This window comes from Pygocentrus nattereri, chromosome 13 (assembly GCF_015220715.1).
Source record: "Pygocentrus nattereri isolate fPygNat1 chromosome 13, fPygNat1.pri, whole genome shotgun sequence".
NCBI lineage: Eukaryota > Metazoa > Chordata > Actinopteri > Characiformes > Serrasalmidae > Pygocentrus > Pygocentrus nattereri.
Genome location: NC_051223.1, coordinates 35475116 through 35493565, shown reverse-complemented (window position 1 = coordinate 35493565; position 18450 = coordinate 35475116). Strand labels below are relative to the sequence as shown.

General features: G+C 41.3%; 1 protein-coding gene across 1 annotated transcript in view; it reads left to right on the top strand.

Moving 5' to 3' along the window:
* fmn2b (formin 2b) overlaps positions 1–18450 on the top strand; it is a 136485-nt gene that overhangs the window by 53674 nt on the left and 64361 nt on the right. Inside the window, exon 10 of the mRNA XM_037544306.1 lies at positions 6737–6824. Coding sequence (XP_037400203.1) covers positions 6737–6824 — 88 coding nt within the window. The remainder of the gene's footprint in view (positions 1–6736; positions 6825–18450) is intronic.

The window sequence follows — 18450 nt, the reverse complement described above, 5'->3', positions numbered from 1 at the left end:
TTTCATACTGTAAATTGGTGCAGGACTGGAGGAATAACTTTTGTGGCATCCACAAAACTGGGTGCAACAAAAGGGCTCAGTGAACAGTGAGATGTAAGCAGACATTACAGTCCAACTTACTAATAATTGCACAAATTTTAGTATATAGACCCATAGGCAGTTTTTTTCAATCAATACTTTATCTAACAATGTCATCACACCTGAAAGATGAAATGTGGTATCAGTTTTTGACTTTAAGGGGTTAAAATTGATTTAACCCACTGAAATATCAGCTTTAGAAAAATGCATTCTTTGAATAAAGTAGCACTCGGTGTGGAATCTGGAGGTCGTCGGAGTTGCTGAATTAAAAGTAAGGAATTTTGCACTGGTTGACCTCAGCAGAGAGATTGGCAGCTTGGTGGAGAACGGCGTCTGCGTCCCATGTTTAAGACATTATCTCAGACGGCATGCTGATTGAAATAATTGGAATCTCTTACCCCCCCCCAACCTCCCCAATCCCCCTGAAAGTAAAAAAAAAAAAAAAAAAAAAAAAGAAAACAAGTTTTTTGATAAAGTAATGTTTTCTTTTGTCTAATTGCAGGAGGCATGGCAGCAATAGCAGGCTGACGCATCAAAGATGCTGGTCCCTTTTCTAAACACAGGCATTGCACTGTAGACTTGTAGAACGGTGAAGTTTCAACATGTTTATTTTGTATATTTATTTATTTTTGTCTTTAACAGATTTCTCCTGGCGGGAATGAAAGGCTTTGAGAGGATTGCACGATTTCTCGCTCTCTCTCTCGCTCGGCCTGTCTCGCTCTCTCTCTCTCGTTGTTTTATGTTTGCGGTCGCGTCTTGGCAGCAGAGAACACAAAACAGCAGACACTCATAATGAGCTCTTGAAAGAGGGGAAAAAAAGCATTAAGAATCATTAAAGTGCATTTATTTGCAGTGAAGTCGCCAGCATTTTCCACACTAATAAATACTTAACTACCATGTAAGAGGATCTCCTGTTCAGTCACGGCTGTTTTGAGAAGATTTTTTGGTGCGATATTTTATTTTTTATTTTCCTTTTCATGCCCCGAGTCCGTTTTGGAGGAGGTTTTCAACGTGTTAAAGTGAGCGGTTTGTCATTATTGTATGCAGATCAATGGTCAAGCATGTTCTCCACCTTCATGTGAGGTCATTTGTGGTTGGTCTGTATGCGTTTGTGTGTACGTGCAGTCCTGCAGGGGGGCGTTTTTTCTTGTTTCGATTGAGTCATTGGCACAGTGACCCAGGCGGACAGACGTTTTGTACTGTTCTGGCTTCATGCTAATTATACCACCATTCTGGAAATTTCAGAAAATACGGCACCAAGATTGTGACTCTGTCATGGTCTTAAAAATCTAAGTAACGTTTTGGATTTTTCAGGCAACCGATTGGCAGCAGACTGATGTGGAGATGTTGTAATATGGCTTCTGTTTAAAGCTGGGGTGTAAAACAGACAAGTGAATTAAGTTTGATCTAAACGGTCCCACTTGATATATTCAGTGTCTCTACTAACTGTGTAGTGACATGTGAAGAACATGTGCAACATCAATGCAACCGCTATTGATTTAGTCACTGTTACAGATGGACTACAGAAGTACAGCCTATGTGATTACACAAGTGTATCTTAATGGTTGTATCAGCCTATTCTCTCATGTAATTACACGAGGGTACGAGGGTAATAACGTAAGCGTAATTACATTTGTAATCAGACTGGAAGAGCAGTTTTTTCCGGAAGTCTTGTCCGGCAGTCAATTAAGACATTTACTTACTCTGAATCTGCCAGCTTTCCTAACAATTAGCTAGTGTTTATGTTGCTAGTGCTGTGACACTGTAACCAGATTCAGCTTCAAACCGTTCTCTATGTATATGCGACTGAACAGTAGACACTCCCATCCATCCATCCATCCATCCATCCATCCATCCATCCATCCATCCATCCATCCATCCATCCATCCATCCATCCATCCTCTTCTCCGGGGTTCGGGTCGCGGGGGCAGCATCCTAAGCAATGAAGCCCAGACCTCCCTTATTGTCCCAGTAGACACCCCCTTATTTTAAAATGCAATTTGAGTGGTTGGTTAAATGTGTTGAATTAAACCCAAAACGCTATTATTACACAGTATCTAGATGACATAGGAACTGCCCATTTATTTTAAAGTGTAACATTAACACTACAGGGAAGTTCCTGTGTAGGTGTTATATGTACAGTGTAGTTATTGAATGATGTTAATCAATGTGATGTGATTAAGTCACCTTGTTGTCACACAGTTATTCGACTGTAATTCTGTAAAACAAATGTTATGTTATGTAAAACACTACTTTTAACTGCTGGAAAAGACGTCTGATCTGTAGTGCATCTTGGATATACAATTATATAAGTGTGAGGCAAAAACTAAAGCTGGTAATATCGTAGGCTGTGCTTTTATAACCTAACATTGCCTAAATCATCAGTAGTGTTGTATGTTATTCATGTGTAATTACAATTATTAGACAATATAAAGTGGGATCGTTTAAACTTTTTATCTTTGGGGATAAACTTCAGTCACCGCTGTAACTAAGGGTTTACCGATTTACACAATCCAGAGTGCACGTTGATACCATAGTTGTCTCAACTCATGCGTTTTTCCATACAGCACAAGTAAGGGGCTGAAAATGTGCCCTAAGGTAATATGTTAATTACATTTTCAGTTTATTGGAGCACTCACTTATCAAAGTACAATAACAGAGGGGTAATTCAGTGGTTTGATATTGAAATTGGGGAAAAATGAGAACCAGATGTTGAAGTTTAAAAAAGTTGAATAGCTTAAAAGCTCCCTCACAGAAAATTATTACATGAAATAGTCAGTGATCATCCGCGTAATGCCTGGAAAAATTGTTTTACGAAAGTTTTCATCAGGTTTTGGCCTGAAATCTATATATTAAACCCATTTGTGGCACAGAGGTTCATGGGTAACACTTTACTTGAAGGGTAAAGTCAAGAAATGCTTAAGAAAAAATGGGTCATTAAAAGGAAATCGAAAGTATAGGGAATTTTTTGCTGTCTGGAAATAGTGTTTTACTAATTTATTTATTTTGATGTATTTATTTATTTATTTTTAATAAAAAATAGTAATTTTTGTAAAATGTATCTCAATAAAATGAGTGTGTGTGTGTATGTGAATGTGTGTGTGTGTATAGTAGTCCATATTAATATGAAGTAAAACATGTATACATTATAAATGTTGATTTTAACATTGAATAAAATGTTATGACGTGTTTATGTAAGATGTTATGAATGTTATGCAGACACCCATCAAGTAAAGTGTTGTCAGTGCCTGCAGGGTGTTGTGAGGCAAAATGGTTCCAGATTTATTACTATTTTTCCATCAACCTTACACACAGATATAGGTGGGCTCACTCAAACCACCTTGGGAGCCACATTTTTTGCCAGCTTGACTGTAAATGGCTCAGCGTGTGCTAATGTGTTAAGTTATAAACAAAAACGAAAACATACTTTGCTCTGCTTTAAGCTTTAACTTTGCTGTAGCTGCTTTTCTCACATCTCCAGCAGGAAACTTTTCCTAAAGCTTCTTGTAAAATGTCTCAACATTTTTTTTTTTTTTTTTTTTTTTTTTTTTTTTGCAAATCTGATGTCAGTTTCTCACTCGCCAGCTTCTTGTTTGAATTTTCCCGTTCCACCTTAAATGGTTACACCAGAATGTAACTGCTGCACCATTTAAGGTGGAATGGGAAAATTCAAATAAGAAGCTGGCGAATGAGAAGCGACTTCAGCCTTGCGACTTCAGTGTTTGACCAAGTCCATTAATCTCCTAATTATCAGTGTTTTTAAATCATTCTTTGCCGTTTTGTTAGCTACTAGCAAGGTGAGACTATTATCTGTGTTGCTATGGTGACCAGCAGTCTGTGTGCCAGTCTTCAGGATTAGTGAATTAACAGCTCTACATTAACTCCAGCGTTTAGGGTCATTTATTGTTAAAGTTGTGTTGAACGATCAGCATAGCTTTATTTTACTGAAAAGTCTGTTTATTTTATAAATAAATTAATTTAAAAAAAAAAAAATGCTGTGGAGCTGCAGCAGGGCAGTAAAAGAGCCACATGTTGCTCACCCCTCATCTAGTTAGAGACAGCATCCCCCCGCGACCCTGACGGAGAAGCGGCTTAGAAAATGGATGGATGGATTTTTAATGCACAATTATGGTTATGGTTCATATTCTCTGTCTTCCCAGTATGTTAAACTCGGCAAATAAGTCGGCAATAAATTGTGCTCAGAATTAAGCAGAACATGCCGTATTTATGTCTGCTCTCTGTATGTGTGTTTGTTTGGGTGTGTTCGCTTATTTTCATTTAGAAAATCAACAAAGCATGTAATTTAACCAGGCCTTTTCAAACTTTTGCGTACGTGGAGAGGAAGCCTTCTGTGCTTTGCTTAGACTGAGTGAAGTCTCCAGACGAGAGGGGTAGCCAAAAACTGCCAGTGCTGCAGATCTAGCCCCACTATTGTCCAGTTCGCTGATACGAATCTACTTGTGCAGTTTAAAGAATTGAGCTTTGTTTGTATGATTTGAGCAGTAAAGTGGTGACCTGACCCAGACCTCCAGCCCATACTCTCTCTCGTTCTCTCTTACCAGCTATCTGACTCTCTCTCTTGCTCTAGCCCCCCCCCCCGCTCTCTCTCTCTCTCTCTCTCTCTCTCTCTCTCTCTCTCTCTCTCTCTCTCTCTCTCTCTCTCTCTCTCTCTGTCTCTCTCTCTCTCTCTGTCTCTCTCTCTCTCTCTGTCTCTCTCTCTCTCTCTCTCTCTCTCTCTCTCTCTCTCTCTCTCTCTCTCTGTGTCTCTCTCTCTCTCTCTCTCTCTCTCTCTCTCTCTGTGTCTCTCTGTGTCTCTCTCTCTCTGTGTCTCTCTCTCTCTCTCTCTCTCTCTCTCTCTCTCTCTCTCTCTCTCTCTCTCTCTCTCTCTCTCTGTGTCTCTCTCTCTCTCTCTCTCTCTCTCTCTCTCTCTCTCTCTCTCTCTCTCTCTCTCTCTCTCTCTCTCTCTCTCTCTCTCTCTCTCTCTCTCTCTCTCTCTCTTGCGCGCTCTTTCTCGCTTGCTCTCGCTCTCACCATCCACTGCAATTATTTAATCAAGGACACTGTGTTTCTCTGCCTCTGGCTAAAGGCTAAATGGATGCTATTAATTTCTAATCCTGCACAGAGGTTTCTTCCCCTCTTTGTGTCAGTCATAATTTTCCGTGTTCCTCTAATTGGCTGGAATTGGTTGCCGTGGGCCTGAGCGAGGTCAGGCGAGAGCGAATGAAATTCGAGTGCAGCATGTAGACTTCAGAGTTCAGTGCAGGGAACTCTGTGCATTGACTGACATTCATCATGCTGTGTATTTAATGGCTACTGATACGCCGTAAATTGAACCCCATGCTTATGAAGGGCCCTGCTTTTTTTTCAGTAATGTGTTCTTTAAAGCAGACACTTTATTAAACATGCTTTTTTTTTTTTTTTTTTTTTTTTTATATGTTTCAACCTTGTATAAGCTTCATAACGTTCACTCGCTGGTCCATTGTGGGTTTTTTTGGTGAGATCACAGAAGAAAACACATTTACATAAAGCCTCCCATTCAGCCTACAGTGGCTTAGGCTCATCCATTCATTCTGAAGTTACAAGGAGTGTTTCAGTTCACACTGCATTTTGGGTGGGGCAAAAAGAATACAGGGCAGCCAATCAGAACAGACCTCATTTACATAGGTCAGCACAGAAATTTGGATTGTCTTTGGTACATGAACCTCAAGGAGAAAAATAAGATACAAGAAAAATGTCAGAAATGATTTATTGAGGCATCCAGTGTATGTAATTTAGGTTTAGTGTCGATTTAATCCAAACATAAACAGCAAAGGCCCTAATAACCATAGAATATACTGATGGTGGTTACCTACTAGGGGTTAACACATGGTTAAAAAAATTGATGCAGCATACTGCGATATGGGGTATGGCGATATAGTGGACAAATACAAATTACACAACACACGTATTATAGAGTCATTGAGTTATGAATGACACACGATTCAGCAAGGACTGTCTTATGGGGGGCGGGGTACTTTATGAATGCTCTGAACCTTTAGAGAAGCAAACAAGGCTGAAGTTCGCTTCCTGTTTGCCATCTTCTTGTTCAGATTTTCCCTTATCGCCTTAAAAGGTGCAGCAGTTAATTCTCAAAATAAGAGCTATAGGTTTGCTGGCTATTTGTAATGTCTTTTCACCTTCGTACAAGTTCAGCCGTGTAGTCTGTTAAGCCTAACCTAGCTCTAACCCTAGAAAGATAGTATTTACACTAGATGTTGGAACATTGCTGTGAGGATTTGATTGCGTCCCGCCACAAGAGCATTAGTGAGGTCAGATACTGATGTTGGATCGTTAGTTCTGATCACTTGTACTTATTCCGAAGGTTTTGGATGGAGCTGTTCCACAGCCCAATGCTGGGGGCTTTATACCCCTCTAGCCAATACTTGGCCATCAGGCATGGGTCATGTGCCATTGCTCCAGAGCATCCCATTCTATTAGCAGTACTTGGGTTGTGATGTTTTGTCATTTATGTATTGTTACACTACTATTCTTCCTATGTGTTTAACACAGATGCTTTATAACTGCCAGATTTGCGCCCCCTCCCCTCCCCCCTTTTGTGCTGGGAACTTCAAAATGCTCACTTGGACCCAAACTGATTTTGTTCACTGTGTGTTTGTAGGTGGTGAAGCTGCTTAATAACAAGCGTTCACAAGCCGTGGGGATACTTATGTCCAGCCTGCATCTTGACATGAAGGACATCCAACATGGTGAGTACTGGACCGTAACCAGGTAAAACATCAAACATTGCAGCCTTGCACTGAACACGGTGATCTTAGCTAACAGGTTAAAACAACGTAACAGAGCATAGACAATAAGCATCATCATTAAACTTTAACATGTTTAGTTTGTCGGTGCAGATGTTAAGACGCACACTTAGTAATAGAAAGAGAATATAAACCATTTAAGGGAAATTCCACCAATTTTCCAAAATCTCTGCATATTTCATTGAGAAATAGTAATTTAGTTTTGATGTGGAAGTGCGTGCTAGCGTAACTTAACAATTTGGATTTCTTTATAGGGGTGATGATGGGAAGCAGGAGTTGATGTCTCCAGCACAAAAGTTTTATTTACTATCCAACGTGACCATTAACCCCAAGTTTTGTTTTATTTATTTAAAATGTGATATTTGTATATGTAACCATGATGGTAGTAAAATAGTGGTAAATCTGGAAAGGGAAAAAAAATGCCATGACTGGCTTTTTAAAATATATTTTAGGCCAACATCTTATACAATAACTACCGTAAAACAATGTCCCAGGCATCAGGCAGAGTATTCATAAAGGTTTCATGTGATATCTTGTATAATAAGGGGCACTTTTAGTGATATTAAACTCTTTAGATGTATTTTGCATCAAACCACTCTGAATTACTTTTTTTTAAATCTTAACCATTTAATTACACATTTGAAATATCAGCGCAGTTCATTGTAAACAATGCACAAGTTCCATGGTTAACACGTTTAGTGGTTTACATTACTGCAATCTTAGCCTCAGTGTATTATTTTATCCCTTCTTGCTTTGTCAGCCTGAATAGGAACAGACTTTTATTTAGCAAGCACTTGTCGTGATGTGCAGTGCATGCAGTACTGAGCCTTTCATTTACATTTATGGCATTTGGCTGACGCTCTTATCCAGAGCCACTTACAATTTGGTCATTTAACACAGGGAGGCCAAGGTGGTGTTAGGAGTCTTGCCCAAGGACCCTTATTGGTATAGCGTAGGGTGCTTGCCCTGGTGGGGGATTGAAACCCAGTCTACAGTGTAGAAGACAGAGGTGTTAACCACTACACTAACCAACCACTCACCTTTCAGAGCAGGATGTTGTCCGATTGAAATACATTTTTGAAATAAATCGTAGTTTAAAGCTGTTCAGTAGTTTGCTTTAAAACTCCCTCTGGTCTGTTTTTGTTATAGGATCACAAGCTCATACACATCAGTGTGATTTGGGTGATTCAGATGTCGGTAGAATTGCCCTTTACTGTCAAAGAAACAATCAACTTTAAGGATGATTAGAAGGCTTGTGAGACTAGCTCATTCTCACGGTGTGGGTGATAGTTGGTGATGCTCATTGGAGGGCTGTAAGCTTCCATTACTTGTTAGCTTCATTACCCCCACAGCTCCAGCACAAAAACTGAAGAAGCCAACTTCAGCCACCAAATATGTCTTGTGTTATTGACCACATTTGGTGTGGAGGGGGCAAAACTGTAAATCTAAATTAGATTTTTCTAAAATACTGCGTTATTGTAGGTGATCAGTGTCTCACTGATGGTTTTTCTATTTAATTGCTTTTTTGGTCCTGTAGATGCCATTGACCTGTTGTGCAGTAGAACTTGGTGTTCGAGCAGCAAAGAATGTTTTGTCTCCTGATTTATTTCCTGTTTTGTTTACTAAATAACACCCCCCTTCATTTCTCTTTTGAATTGTCGTCCGGGCAGTGACGTGTGTGGATGCCGTGATACCGGAATACCGTGTCTGGTCCATTCTGGGTGGTAGCGAGTGCGTTTCCTCCGTCTTATCTGCTGATGCTCAGATAGCTGTGGGCAGACTGTGGGTACTCTCAGTGCAAGCAGGACTATGAGATCCATATTTCTGATTTAAACTTTAACACAGAGTTCCTAAAAACAGCTCAGCGACCTTTTTGTCCCAGATGGGCCGTTTGTTGTTTTACAAATGTTAGTTTGAGTTCATGTCCAAGCTTATGTTACACAACAAGAACAGACCACACGAAAAGGGTTGGAGCGAGGAACACTAACTCTGTTGTACGTTAATGTGACCGTAATGCAAGTGACTTTGGCCCATTTCTATTGATGCATTTGACTTAAGAATCCACACCTCTTTGGTTGTCTTAATGATCCTTAATGGAGGAGTAATGAAGGTGTCTGTATTTCCTGATTTCTGCCAACAGACTCACTTGGTGTACCTGCTTGGCATCTACATTGAAACTGTCGCATAGAGAGAAAATGTTTTGTGTGCGTGACGCAGACAGACTGACAGGCTTGCAGACTGACAGGCCCATAGACTTTAGCACAGGCTTGTGTCTGAGAATGTGATGCAGTTTAGTTGCGAGGTCTGGTTTTCACAACACCAAGTGTAAACCAGGCATTACATTATCACAGCTAGCCTATGAAAGATCCTGACCGTATATGGACTACATTTCCCATGAGTCTGAGCTCGGTGACTTGGTGGAACAAACAGATTAAACCAATGGCCCCCTCTGGTTATCTGCAGTTGTTCAAAAAAAACGATTTAAAATATGTTTTGGTCCAGCGGGTGAAGTGGGTGCACTTCATTCCCCATGTAGCTGGTAGTTATGTTTGGGAGCTGCCTGAGTAGCAGTGTTCTGTGAGTCATGGAGGTGAAAATCTGAAAACTATATGCTCTTCTGCCTCGCGCAAATATTTGGAGTCAGCCAAATAAAGGTTCGCCAAATAAACATGAGTAAAAACCCAATGATGGGTGCACTCGCATCTGCTGCCATGGCAACGGTCAGCCTCGTCCCAAGGCTGTAGATGAGGGGAAAGAGGTGATGGAACGGGACGTGTTTGAAACGTCTGCATATTCACAACTTCAATAAGCAGCCTTCTTAACGATATCGGCGCTTAGACCAAGCTGTTGTAGTCTTTGTTTAATGATTATTGCTTGACTGATCAGTTACGAACTTAGGAAAATGGTCTTTTCTAGTCTTGATTGTCGCTTTTGCATGATCACTGTTTTTTCTTGTCCATTTCGTTTTTTTTACCTGAGGTCCACTTAAATCGTTTGTGTGCGTTAATGTATCAGTCATCATTCATTTTACATGACTGTTGTGCAAACCTCTCGATCTCAAACTAAACAGTCAATTTGAAGCGGAAAAATGGGTTCCAGTAATCGTAAGTCAAGAGGCTTCGTCATTCTATCTTATGTACAAGTACACGGTGGAGTGAAATTACGTTCCTTCAGGAACATCACTGTGCAACAAGGAACAAAATGTACAGTGTGAGAGAGTGCAGACATAGTGTGCAAACAAAAATTAAACTAGAAACAATACAATAAATTAAACAGACATGAGACAAACAGGACAGTGCAGCACCGACACAGCACACATTGCTGATCTGTAGGCTTTCATCTGGACTTCTTGTATCTGTAGGCTTTCATGTCTAAAAAGGACGTTTTAGCTTGGAATTGGTCATCTTTTAGGAAGTCTTTCAAGGGTTTGTGTCCTACATTTTTCTTGCATTTAATATTTTTTTTCTCACTCCAGCTACGGCAGTTTAGTGTCCCAAAATAGGCATTAATTTTTACATCACTTTCTAACATCCCTTTATCCCTTAGAGTTAAACAGGCTTTGTTCCATGTTTTGTTCCTGTGCCTTGAAATACAGTATCTCACAAAAGTGAGTACAGTTTTCTCACATTATCTTTTCATTGGACAAGAGTATAGAAATATGAAACTTGGATATAACTTAAAGTAGTCAGTGTACAGCTTGTATAGCAGTATTGACTTGTATAGATTTACTGTCCTCTGAAAACTCAACACAGCCATTAATGTTTAAATAGCTGGCGAGCCCAGGTATTTGTCAGCTGCGTCTTCGAATTTTCTGTACAAGAAGTTTAGTTTTCTGTTATCAAAATTTCCTGTTCCACCTTAAATGGTGCAACAGTTACTTTCAGGCTTCAGAGCTGTGGCAACATTTAAGGTGGAGCAGGAAATTTAGATAAGGAAACTAAACTTCTTGTATAGAAAATTCTAAAAAGGAGCTGGCAAATTCTTGACTTCAGCTCCAAATGAGCTATTTTTATGCTTATGCAGAAAAGGATCGTAATACTATGAAATTACATTAAAATAAAACCGTGGTTATTGTAATTAACAGAAAATTCTCACATTTGTGGGTTTCTTTGGTCACTCGTGCAGCCATCTTGCCCCCCCCCCCCCCCCCTCATAGCACTCTGTTTGGAGTGTGTCTGAAAAACCTCTGTTTGGAGGGCCACGCAGCCCTAACGCTTCATTCTACCCCTCAGTCTCAACAAGAATCGGGACACCCTACCCCTAAGCGAGAGTGTGCAAAACCGAAGGGTAGGGTTAAGTGGGCGGGGCAGTGGCTGAAATGGGACTGGGCAAAAATCTGCCTTTTGATGAAAGTGCAAAGTGCCTTTACAATCTTTACATACAATGACCTGCATTCAAAGCTTCTCCGAGTAGGAGTGCAGATTTAGGATCAGATTCCTCTCTAATTGATTTTGTCTTGGCTGACTGGAACAGATCCTAGATCAGCACTCCTACTCTGAGCTGCTTTGTGAATATGGGCCAGTCGCAAACATGATTAAAATCTGATTTATCAGATTAACTGTTAGCAGGCAAGATTTAATTTTTTATTGAATACAGTAATCCAGATAAAATGTAGCTTACCTCAGAGCCAACTTAAGTCTGTCTGTTACTGGTTTTGCCATTGAGTTGTGAGTTTACTCTTCCACATGCACTATATTGCCGAAAGTATTTACTCGTCTGCCTTCACACGAATATGAACTTGAGTGAGATCCCAGTCTTAATTCATAGGGTTTAATATGATGTCGGCCCACCCTTTGTAGCTATAACAGCTTCAACTCTTCTGGAAAGGCTTTCCACAAGGGTTAGGAGTGTGTTTATGGGAATTTCTGACCATTATTCCAGAAGCACATTTGTGAGGTCAGACACTGACGTTGGACGAGAAGGCCTGGCTCGCAGTTTCCGCTCTGATTCATCCCAAAGGTGTTCTATCAGGTTGAGGTCAGGACTCTGCAGGCCAGTCAAGTTCTTCCACACCAAACTGGCTCATCCACGTCTTTATGGACCTGCTTTGTGCACTGGTGCTCAGTCATGTTGGAACAGGAAGGGGCCGTCCCCAAACTGTTCCCACGAAGTTGGGAGCATGAAATTGTCCAAAATCTCTTGGTCTGCTGAAGCATTAAGAGTTCCTTTCTCTGGAACTAAGGGGCCGAGCCCAACTCCTGAAAAACAACCCCACACCATGATCCCCCCTCCACCAAACTTTGCACTTGGCACAGTGCAGTCAGACAAGTACCGTTCTCCTGGCAACCGCCAAACCCATACTAGTCCATAGGATTGCCAGATGGAGCAGCGTGATTCTCCAGAGAACACATCTCCACTGCTCTAGAGTCCATTGGTGGCGCTTTACACCACTGCATTCGACGCTTTACATTGCGCTTGGGGATGGAAGGTTTGGATGCAGCTGCTCAGCCATGGAAACCCATTCCATGAAGCTCTCTACGCTGTTCTTGAGCTAATCTGAAGGCCACATGAAGTTTGGAGGTCTGTAGTTTCAAGTTTGTCATTTGCACAACATGTCAGGACATTTATGCATTGAAATGCTTGTGGTGAGGCTCAGATAATCACTCTACAGAAAGTAAATAATTAAAATTGAAATATATTAAATATACACCAAATATAGACAATATACACAAAATATAGAGAAATATACATTTTAAAGTGTCTTAAATGACTGTTATCGTTCTTTAAAGTGACTGTTGAGGTGTTATTGTCCATAGCAGAGATGATATGATATAGCGGGGCTGGTAGATGTCCTGTAAGGCTGGTAGTTTGTTGCCTATGATGACTTCTGCCGTCCTCACCACTGCTTTAAGAGCCTTTGCAGTCGCAGGCGGTGCAGCTGCTGTACCAGACAGTGATGCAGCCCATGAGGATGCTCTCTATGGTGCATCTGTAGAAGTTGGTAAGGATCTGAGGAGGCAGACCAAACTTCCTGAGCCTACGCAGGAAGAAGAGACGCTGACTTGCAGATCTCGCAATAGTGTTGGTGTGGTGGGTTCAGGTGAGATCATCAGTAGGGTGTATGCCAAGGAACTTCACACTGCTGATTCTCTCCACTTCGGCTTCATTAATGAACAGGGGAGAGAGATTGCTGCTTCCTGTAGTCCACAATCGTCTCCTTTGTTTTGCTGATGTTGAGACAGAGATTGTTGTCATGGTACCACTCTGACAGAGCGCTGACCTCGTCTCTGTAGGCCATTTCATCTCAATCAGTGATGAGGCCTAGGATGGTGGTGTCATCAGCAAACTTGAAGGTGATGTTAGACGTGTGTTTGGCTACACAGTCATGTGTATAAAGGGAGTACAGGAGGGGGCTGAGCACACATCTCTGGGGGAGCCCCTGTGCTCAGAGTCAGTGTGGAAAGTTTCCAACTTTCACCACCTGTGGTCTGCTCATCAGGAATTCCAGTATCCATTTGCAGAGATGAGCATTTAAACCCAAGTCTGTGAGCTTAGGAATAAATTTGGCAGGGATAATTGAATGCTGTTGTAATCTATGAACAGCATTCTTACATATGTTTTTCCTGTCCAGGTGTGTGAGAGCAGTGTGTATTGTTGGTGCAATGGCGTTGTCTGTGGATCTGTTGTAGCGGTATGCAAATTGGTGAGGGTCCATGGTGGCTGGAAGTGTTGAGCAGATGTGAGCTTTGACCAGCCGCTTGACGCACTTCATAACTGTAGATGTCAGTGCAACAGGGCGGTAGTCAGGTCTCAAGCTCCACAAACGTCTGTAGAGATTGTCTCTGCAGAAAGTCGGCGACCTCTGTGCACTATGCCCCTCAGCATCCGCTGACCCCGCTCTGTCATTTTACGCGGCATGACTACTTCGTGGCTGAGTTGCTGTCGTTCCCAATCGCTTCCACTTTGTTATAATCCCACTGACAGTTGACTGTGGAATATTTAGTAGTGAGGAAATTTCACGATTGGACTTGCTGCTCAGGTGGCGTCCGATCACGGTACCACGCTGGAATTCACTGAGCTCCTGAGAGCGACCCATTCTTTCACTAATGTCTGTAGAAGCAGTCTGCAGGCCTAGGGGCTCGGCTTTATACACCTGTGGCCATGGAAGTGATTGGAACACCTGCATTCAATGATTTGGATGTGTGAGTAAACTCTTTTGGCAGTATACTGTAGATTCATCTAAAACCTTTTTAGCTTCACAACTGAAATAAATGGATCCACCGTCCAGATGATGAAGACAGCCTGAGTTAGGTGGTATACATTCCTCAGTAACACAGTTCCTCTGCTTCTTGGCCTGATAATTCCGCCTAATTTACCGGCCGATTCTCACTACAAGTTTATTTTTAGGAGATCTGTTGAAGGGTTTTCTTTAGCTGGCTGATGATGGAACATTTAGAGATGGTTGTGATTGGCTGTGAAATGCAACAATAGCAATTTGCACATGGTCAATCGCTGTGGTCTTGTAAATGTAAATTTCTCTTGATGGGTTGCTCTGATCAGCTCACAGTTGAGAAAATCATGAGCTAATCATCGGTTCCTGACTCGGAGAGGTTTAACAAGCTGCTATGATCTCATCAGAACACTTAGATCATCATGACAGAGAAAACTGCACTACACTGTTCAGGCTGAGTACATTTACTGAGGATTTCTAGTCTTTTACTCAGTCTGTCTTCTTTCTTTCCCTGTTATGTTCTCTCTGTTTCTCTCACTCAGTCTTTTTCTCGCTTTCACTCATTCTGTCCACCCACCCCCACCTCTTTTTCTCTCCCAGGAAGAATCATAGAGAGAAATGTTGTATATTTTATGCTGCTGCCAGAAGAATTTGTACTTAATTTTCATCCAATCAATGTGTTTACTCATTTCCTAACTCATCCACATGCTCTGGTTTATTTCAGCTCTGCGTAATCATGTGATTCCTTTGTTAGACATCCAGTCTAACGTTTCAGAGGAATTCCCCGCTTCTCTTTCCCTCTTTTGATGTCTTCCGATTATTGTGGTTGCCAGATTTTCACACTGCAGACCCCCCTCTTCCAGTCACCATGTGTATGATGCAAGTTCCTCTGTAGACATTGTTTGATTGGCCACCCTTTTGTCCTCACCGTAGAGGGCTTACTCGATTGGAAACAGAGGATATGACATCACCGACTCCCTGAGTGAAGTCAAGCCAATGCCGAGGGCCCCCCATACCTTTATACAACTTAATGAGTTAAAGCGATGGTAGATTTACGTGTTTTCCCTTCGTACCTCGGGCGCAATCGATCAGCCAAGACATGTTTGTGTCTGAAGTTTGTGTCTTTAGCTTTACACATGGACACATCTCTACATGGACCACAAAGCATCTGTATCGAGTTCTTAAGTCAGCTCAAATAGACTTATGTGGTTTCTGACGCTATATGACATACTGTTATCTATTCATATAGACTGAAGTGCGGTTAAATCTCGGGCTCTCTGGATACGTCTGGACATAGTTTGAGAACATAAAGCCTTTCTGATGAGCGAATTCAGCTACTGTGAGGTGCATCATTTATTAATACAGATGCTCACTTGTGCACATACAGCTGGAATAATCTGTAGGGCTACAATGATAATATAATAATGATCATTTCCATAATTGGTAAATCAGTCTTTTGATTAATTGGGAAAAGAATAGGTGCGACTATAATTTGTAAGCCATTAACATTAAATATTTAATGGTGTCAAGTTAAGTGATTTTTGATCCCACATTCCACCTCCGCATTTAACCCATCCGTGAAGTGAAACACCACATACACACTAGTGAACACACACACTAGGGGGCAGTGAGCACTCTTGCCCATAGCGGTGGGCAGCCCTATCCATGGCGCCCGGGGAGCAGTTGGGGGTTAGGTGTCTTGCTCAAGGACACCTCAGTCATGGACTGTCGGCCTTGGGGATCGAACCGGCAACCTTCCGGTCACAGGGCCAGATCACTAACCTCCAGCCCACAACTGCCCCAGTAACATATTCAATGTTATTTTTTCAAAATAAAGCATGCAATCTTCATTTGTCCTTTTGCACAGAACATCATCCCTATCCTGTTTTCTAAATCATGTTTTCAGTAAAGCAAAAGAACTTTATCAAGGGTATAGGAACAGATCTTCTGCAATGTAGTTAGTGCAAAAGGTCTAAAACCGAGCGCACAGTGAAATTTTGGCTTAAAATGTTTCTAAAAAAAATTTTTTTTGACTTAATGCTTAAATGGACCTACACGTCTAAGATAATAATCCAATAATTTTAAAGATAATGATTAAAAAGAGAAAGAAACGATTTTAAAAATGCAGTTTGTTCCCTTTGATCTCCTCTTATGGCCGGTTCAAACTGTTTGAGCAGCAGCGGATCAACAGTGAAAACGTTGCCCGTGTGGAACTATTTCACGGTGTCTGAGTGAGATTAGACAAGTGATTTGTAATTACTGTTTATACTGTAGATCACGAGGGGCTTTACCATGTGGGGACTTCTTACAGATTTGAGACCGCTCAAAGACGCAAGACGGCCCAACCGTTTATTATTACCATAATGGATTTCATTTATTCTTTGTTGCAGACCAGATAATATCTAATAAAGCTTTGACTAATAAAATGGGGTCCTGAGCCTAAGGTCACAATGCCCAATGGCAAGTGTTGACATAAGGGATGTAAAGCCCATCAGCGTGGAACTGTGTTCTCCACAGTGCTGGAGCTCCATTTAGTACCTTTGGGATGATTTGGAGCGATCAAGAACTGATTATCCAACATCAGTACCTGACCTTACTGACGCTGTTGTGGCTGAATGCAATCAGATCCTCACAGCAATGTTCCAGCATCTAGTGTAAAGCCTTCACAGATAAATAGAGGCTGTTACTGGACCCAAAATGGACAAAATCCCTATTAATACCATTTATTTCAGAAATGCTGGATGAGCAAGTGTCTGCAGATGACTTGGATACTTTGACTCATGTATTGCAGTAATTAAAATACTTTAATCATTCATGGTTTTGTAAAGAAGAGCAGAAATGAAGTGCCAACCGGCGGTTCAGACTGGATGTGATGTGTCCAAGTGTGTTTTCTTGAGCACATGAATTGAGCCTGGTATTAATACGTATATTTGTTTTTGTTTTTTATTTTTTGTTTTGTTTTTCTTTATTTTCTTTCTCGCATGACCTCGTCTTCAGATGTAACTGATTTAGTCTGAGATTTGTAGAGACAGAGTGGCTACTCCCTCAGCCACTGGAGAACTACATTACTGTCAGAGGAATCTGCTCTCTCCTTCCAGCATCTGGAGAAATGGGGAAAAACTAACTGCAGCTATCTGTCTTTTAACTTCCAACACAAACGGAACTGGAGCCGGAGTTCAAATTCTGAGCATTTCACGAGTCCGAGCCGTTTGTCAATAGCAGGGCTTCTTAATGGTGTTGATGGTTGAAGTTGTAGATTGGTTCCATTGACTTGCATTAAAACTAAAGTAGGTTTTTTCCTTCTCCTGTAAAGTTACCGTTTTGGAACAATTCTGACAATTTCTTGTCGATTTTTATTTTTCTGCGTCATTTGCACGTGGCAGTTCTCCTTTTTGTAATTCATGATTGGACCAATAGATGTGCCCCACAATCAGTTAGAATAAAATCTCTTTAAATTAACTTGGGTAAAAGGAAAGCGTCTAAAATTGTGCAGTTACCATTTTGGAGAGACTTGTTTTTCTTTGAACAGCGATGAAACGAACAATGATCTAAATTTTATATATCATTTCATATCAAGGTCACTGTGAGAAGATTACTGTTGGCTATTAGTTTTATGGCTGGGGCAAGTCAGGAAATCAAAAGTGACAACTTACAACAATAACAAATGTTTCAATCTAAACAGAACAAGTTCAATCTAAGCAAAAGTTCAATCTAGAATATAATAACCTAATTAAAATACAGGTCATGTCCACTTGAGGTCTTCATGAGCCAAATTCATTGTGTCTGGTATGCAAGGGAAGCAAGCGAATGAGGCTGTGAAGTCATCCAGTTGCTTCATCATTTGGAGACTGTTCTTCTACAGTGGCAGAACATATTAAATTAAATTAAGAGACCCTTATTAGTCCCACAACGGGGAAATTTCACCTCCGCATTTAACCCATCTGTGAAGTGAAACACCACATACACTCTAGTGAGCACACACACACTAGGGGGCAGTGAGCACACTTGCCCAGAGCGGTGGGCGGCCCAATCCGCAGCGCCCGGGGAGCAGTTGGGGGTTGGGTGTCTTGCTCAAGGACACCTCAGTCATGGACTGTCGGCCTTGGGGATCGAACCGGCGACCTTCCGGTCACAAGGCTGGATTCCTAACCTCCAGTCCACGACTGCCCACCTCCAGCCCACGACTGCCTAACATCCTTTATAGGCTGCTTTAAAGAACCGTTTTTGTTAGAGATGCCTCAACTCGGTGTAAAGTTTCTGTTCGCACTGAAGGGGCACTGATTTTTCCAAATTTCTGCATAATTAAATGATGTAAAGGTGCAACCGCAGTCCTTCAGAGTGGTTTGATATGAAAAGCTCAGGTCTAGGGGAGCTTAGACAGTGAGAATTATAGTGTGA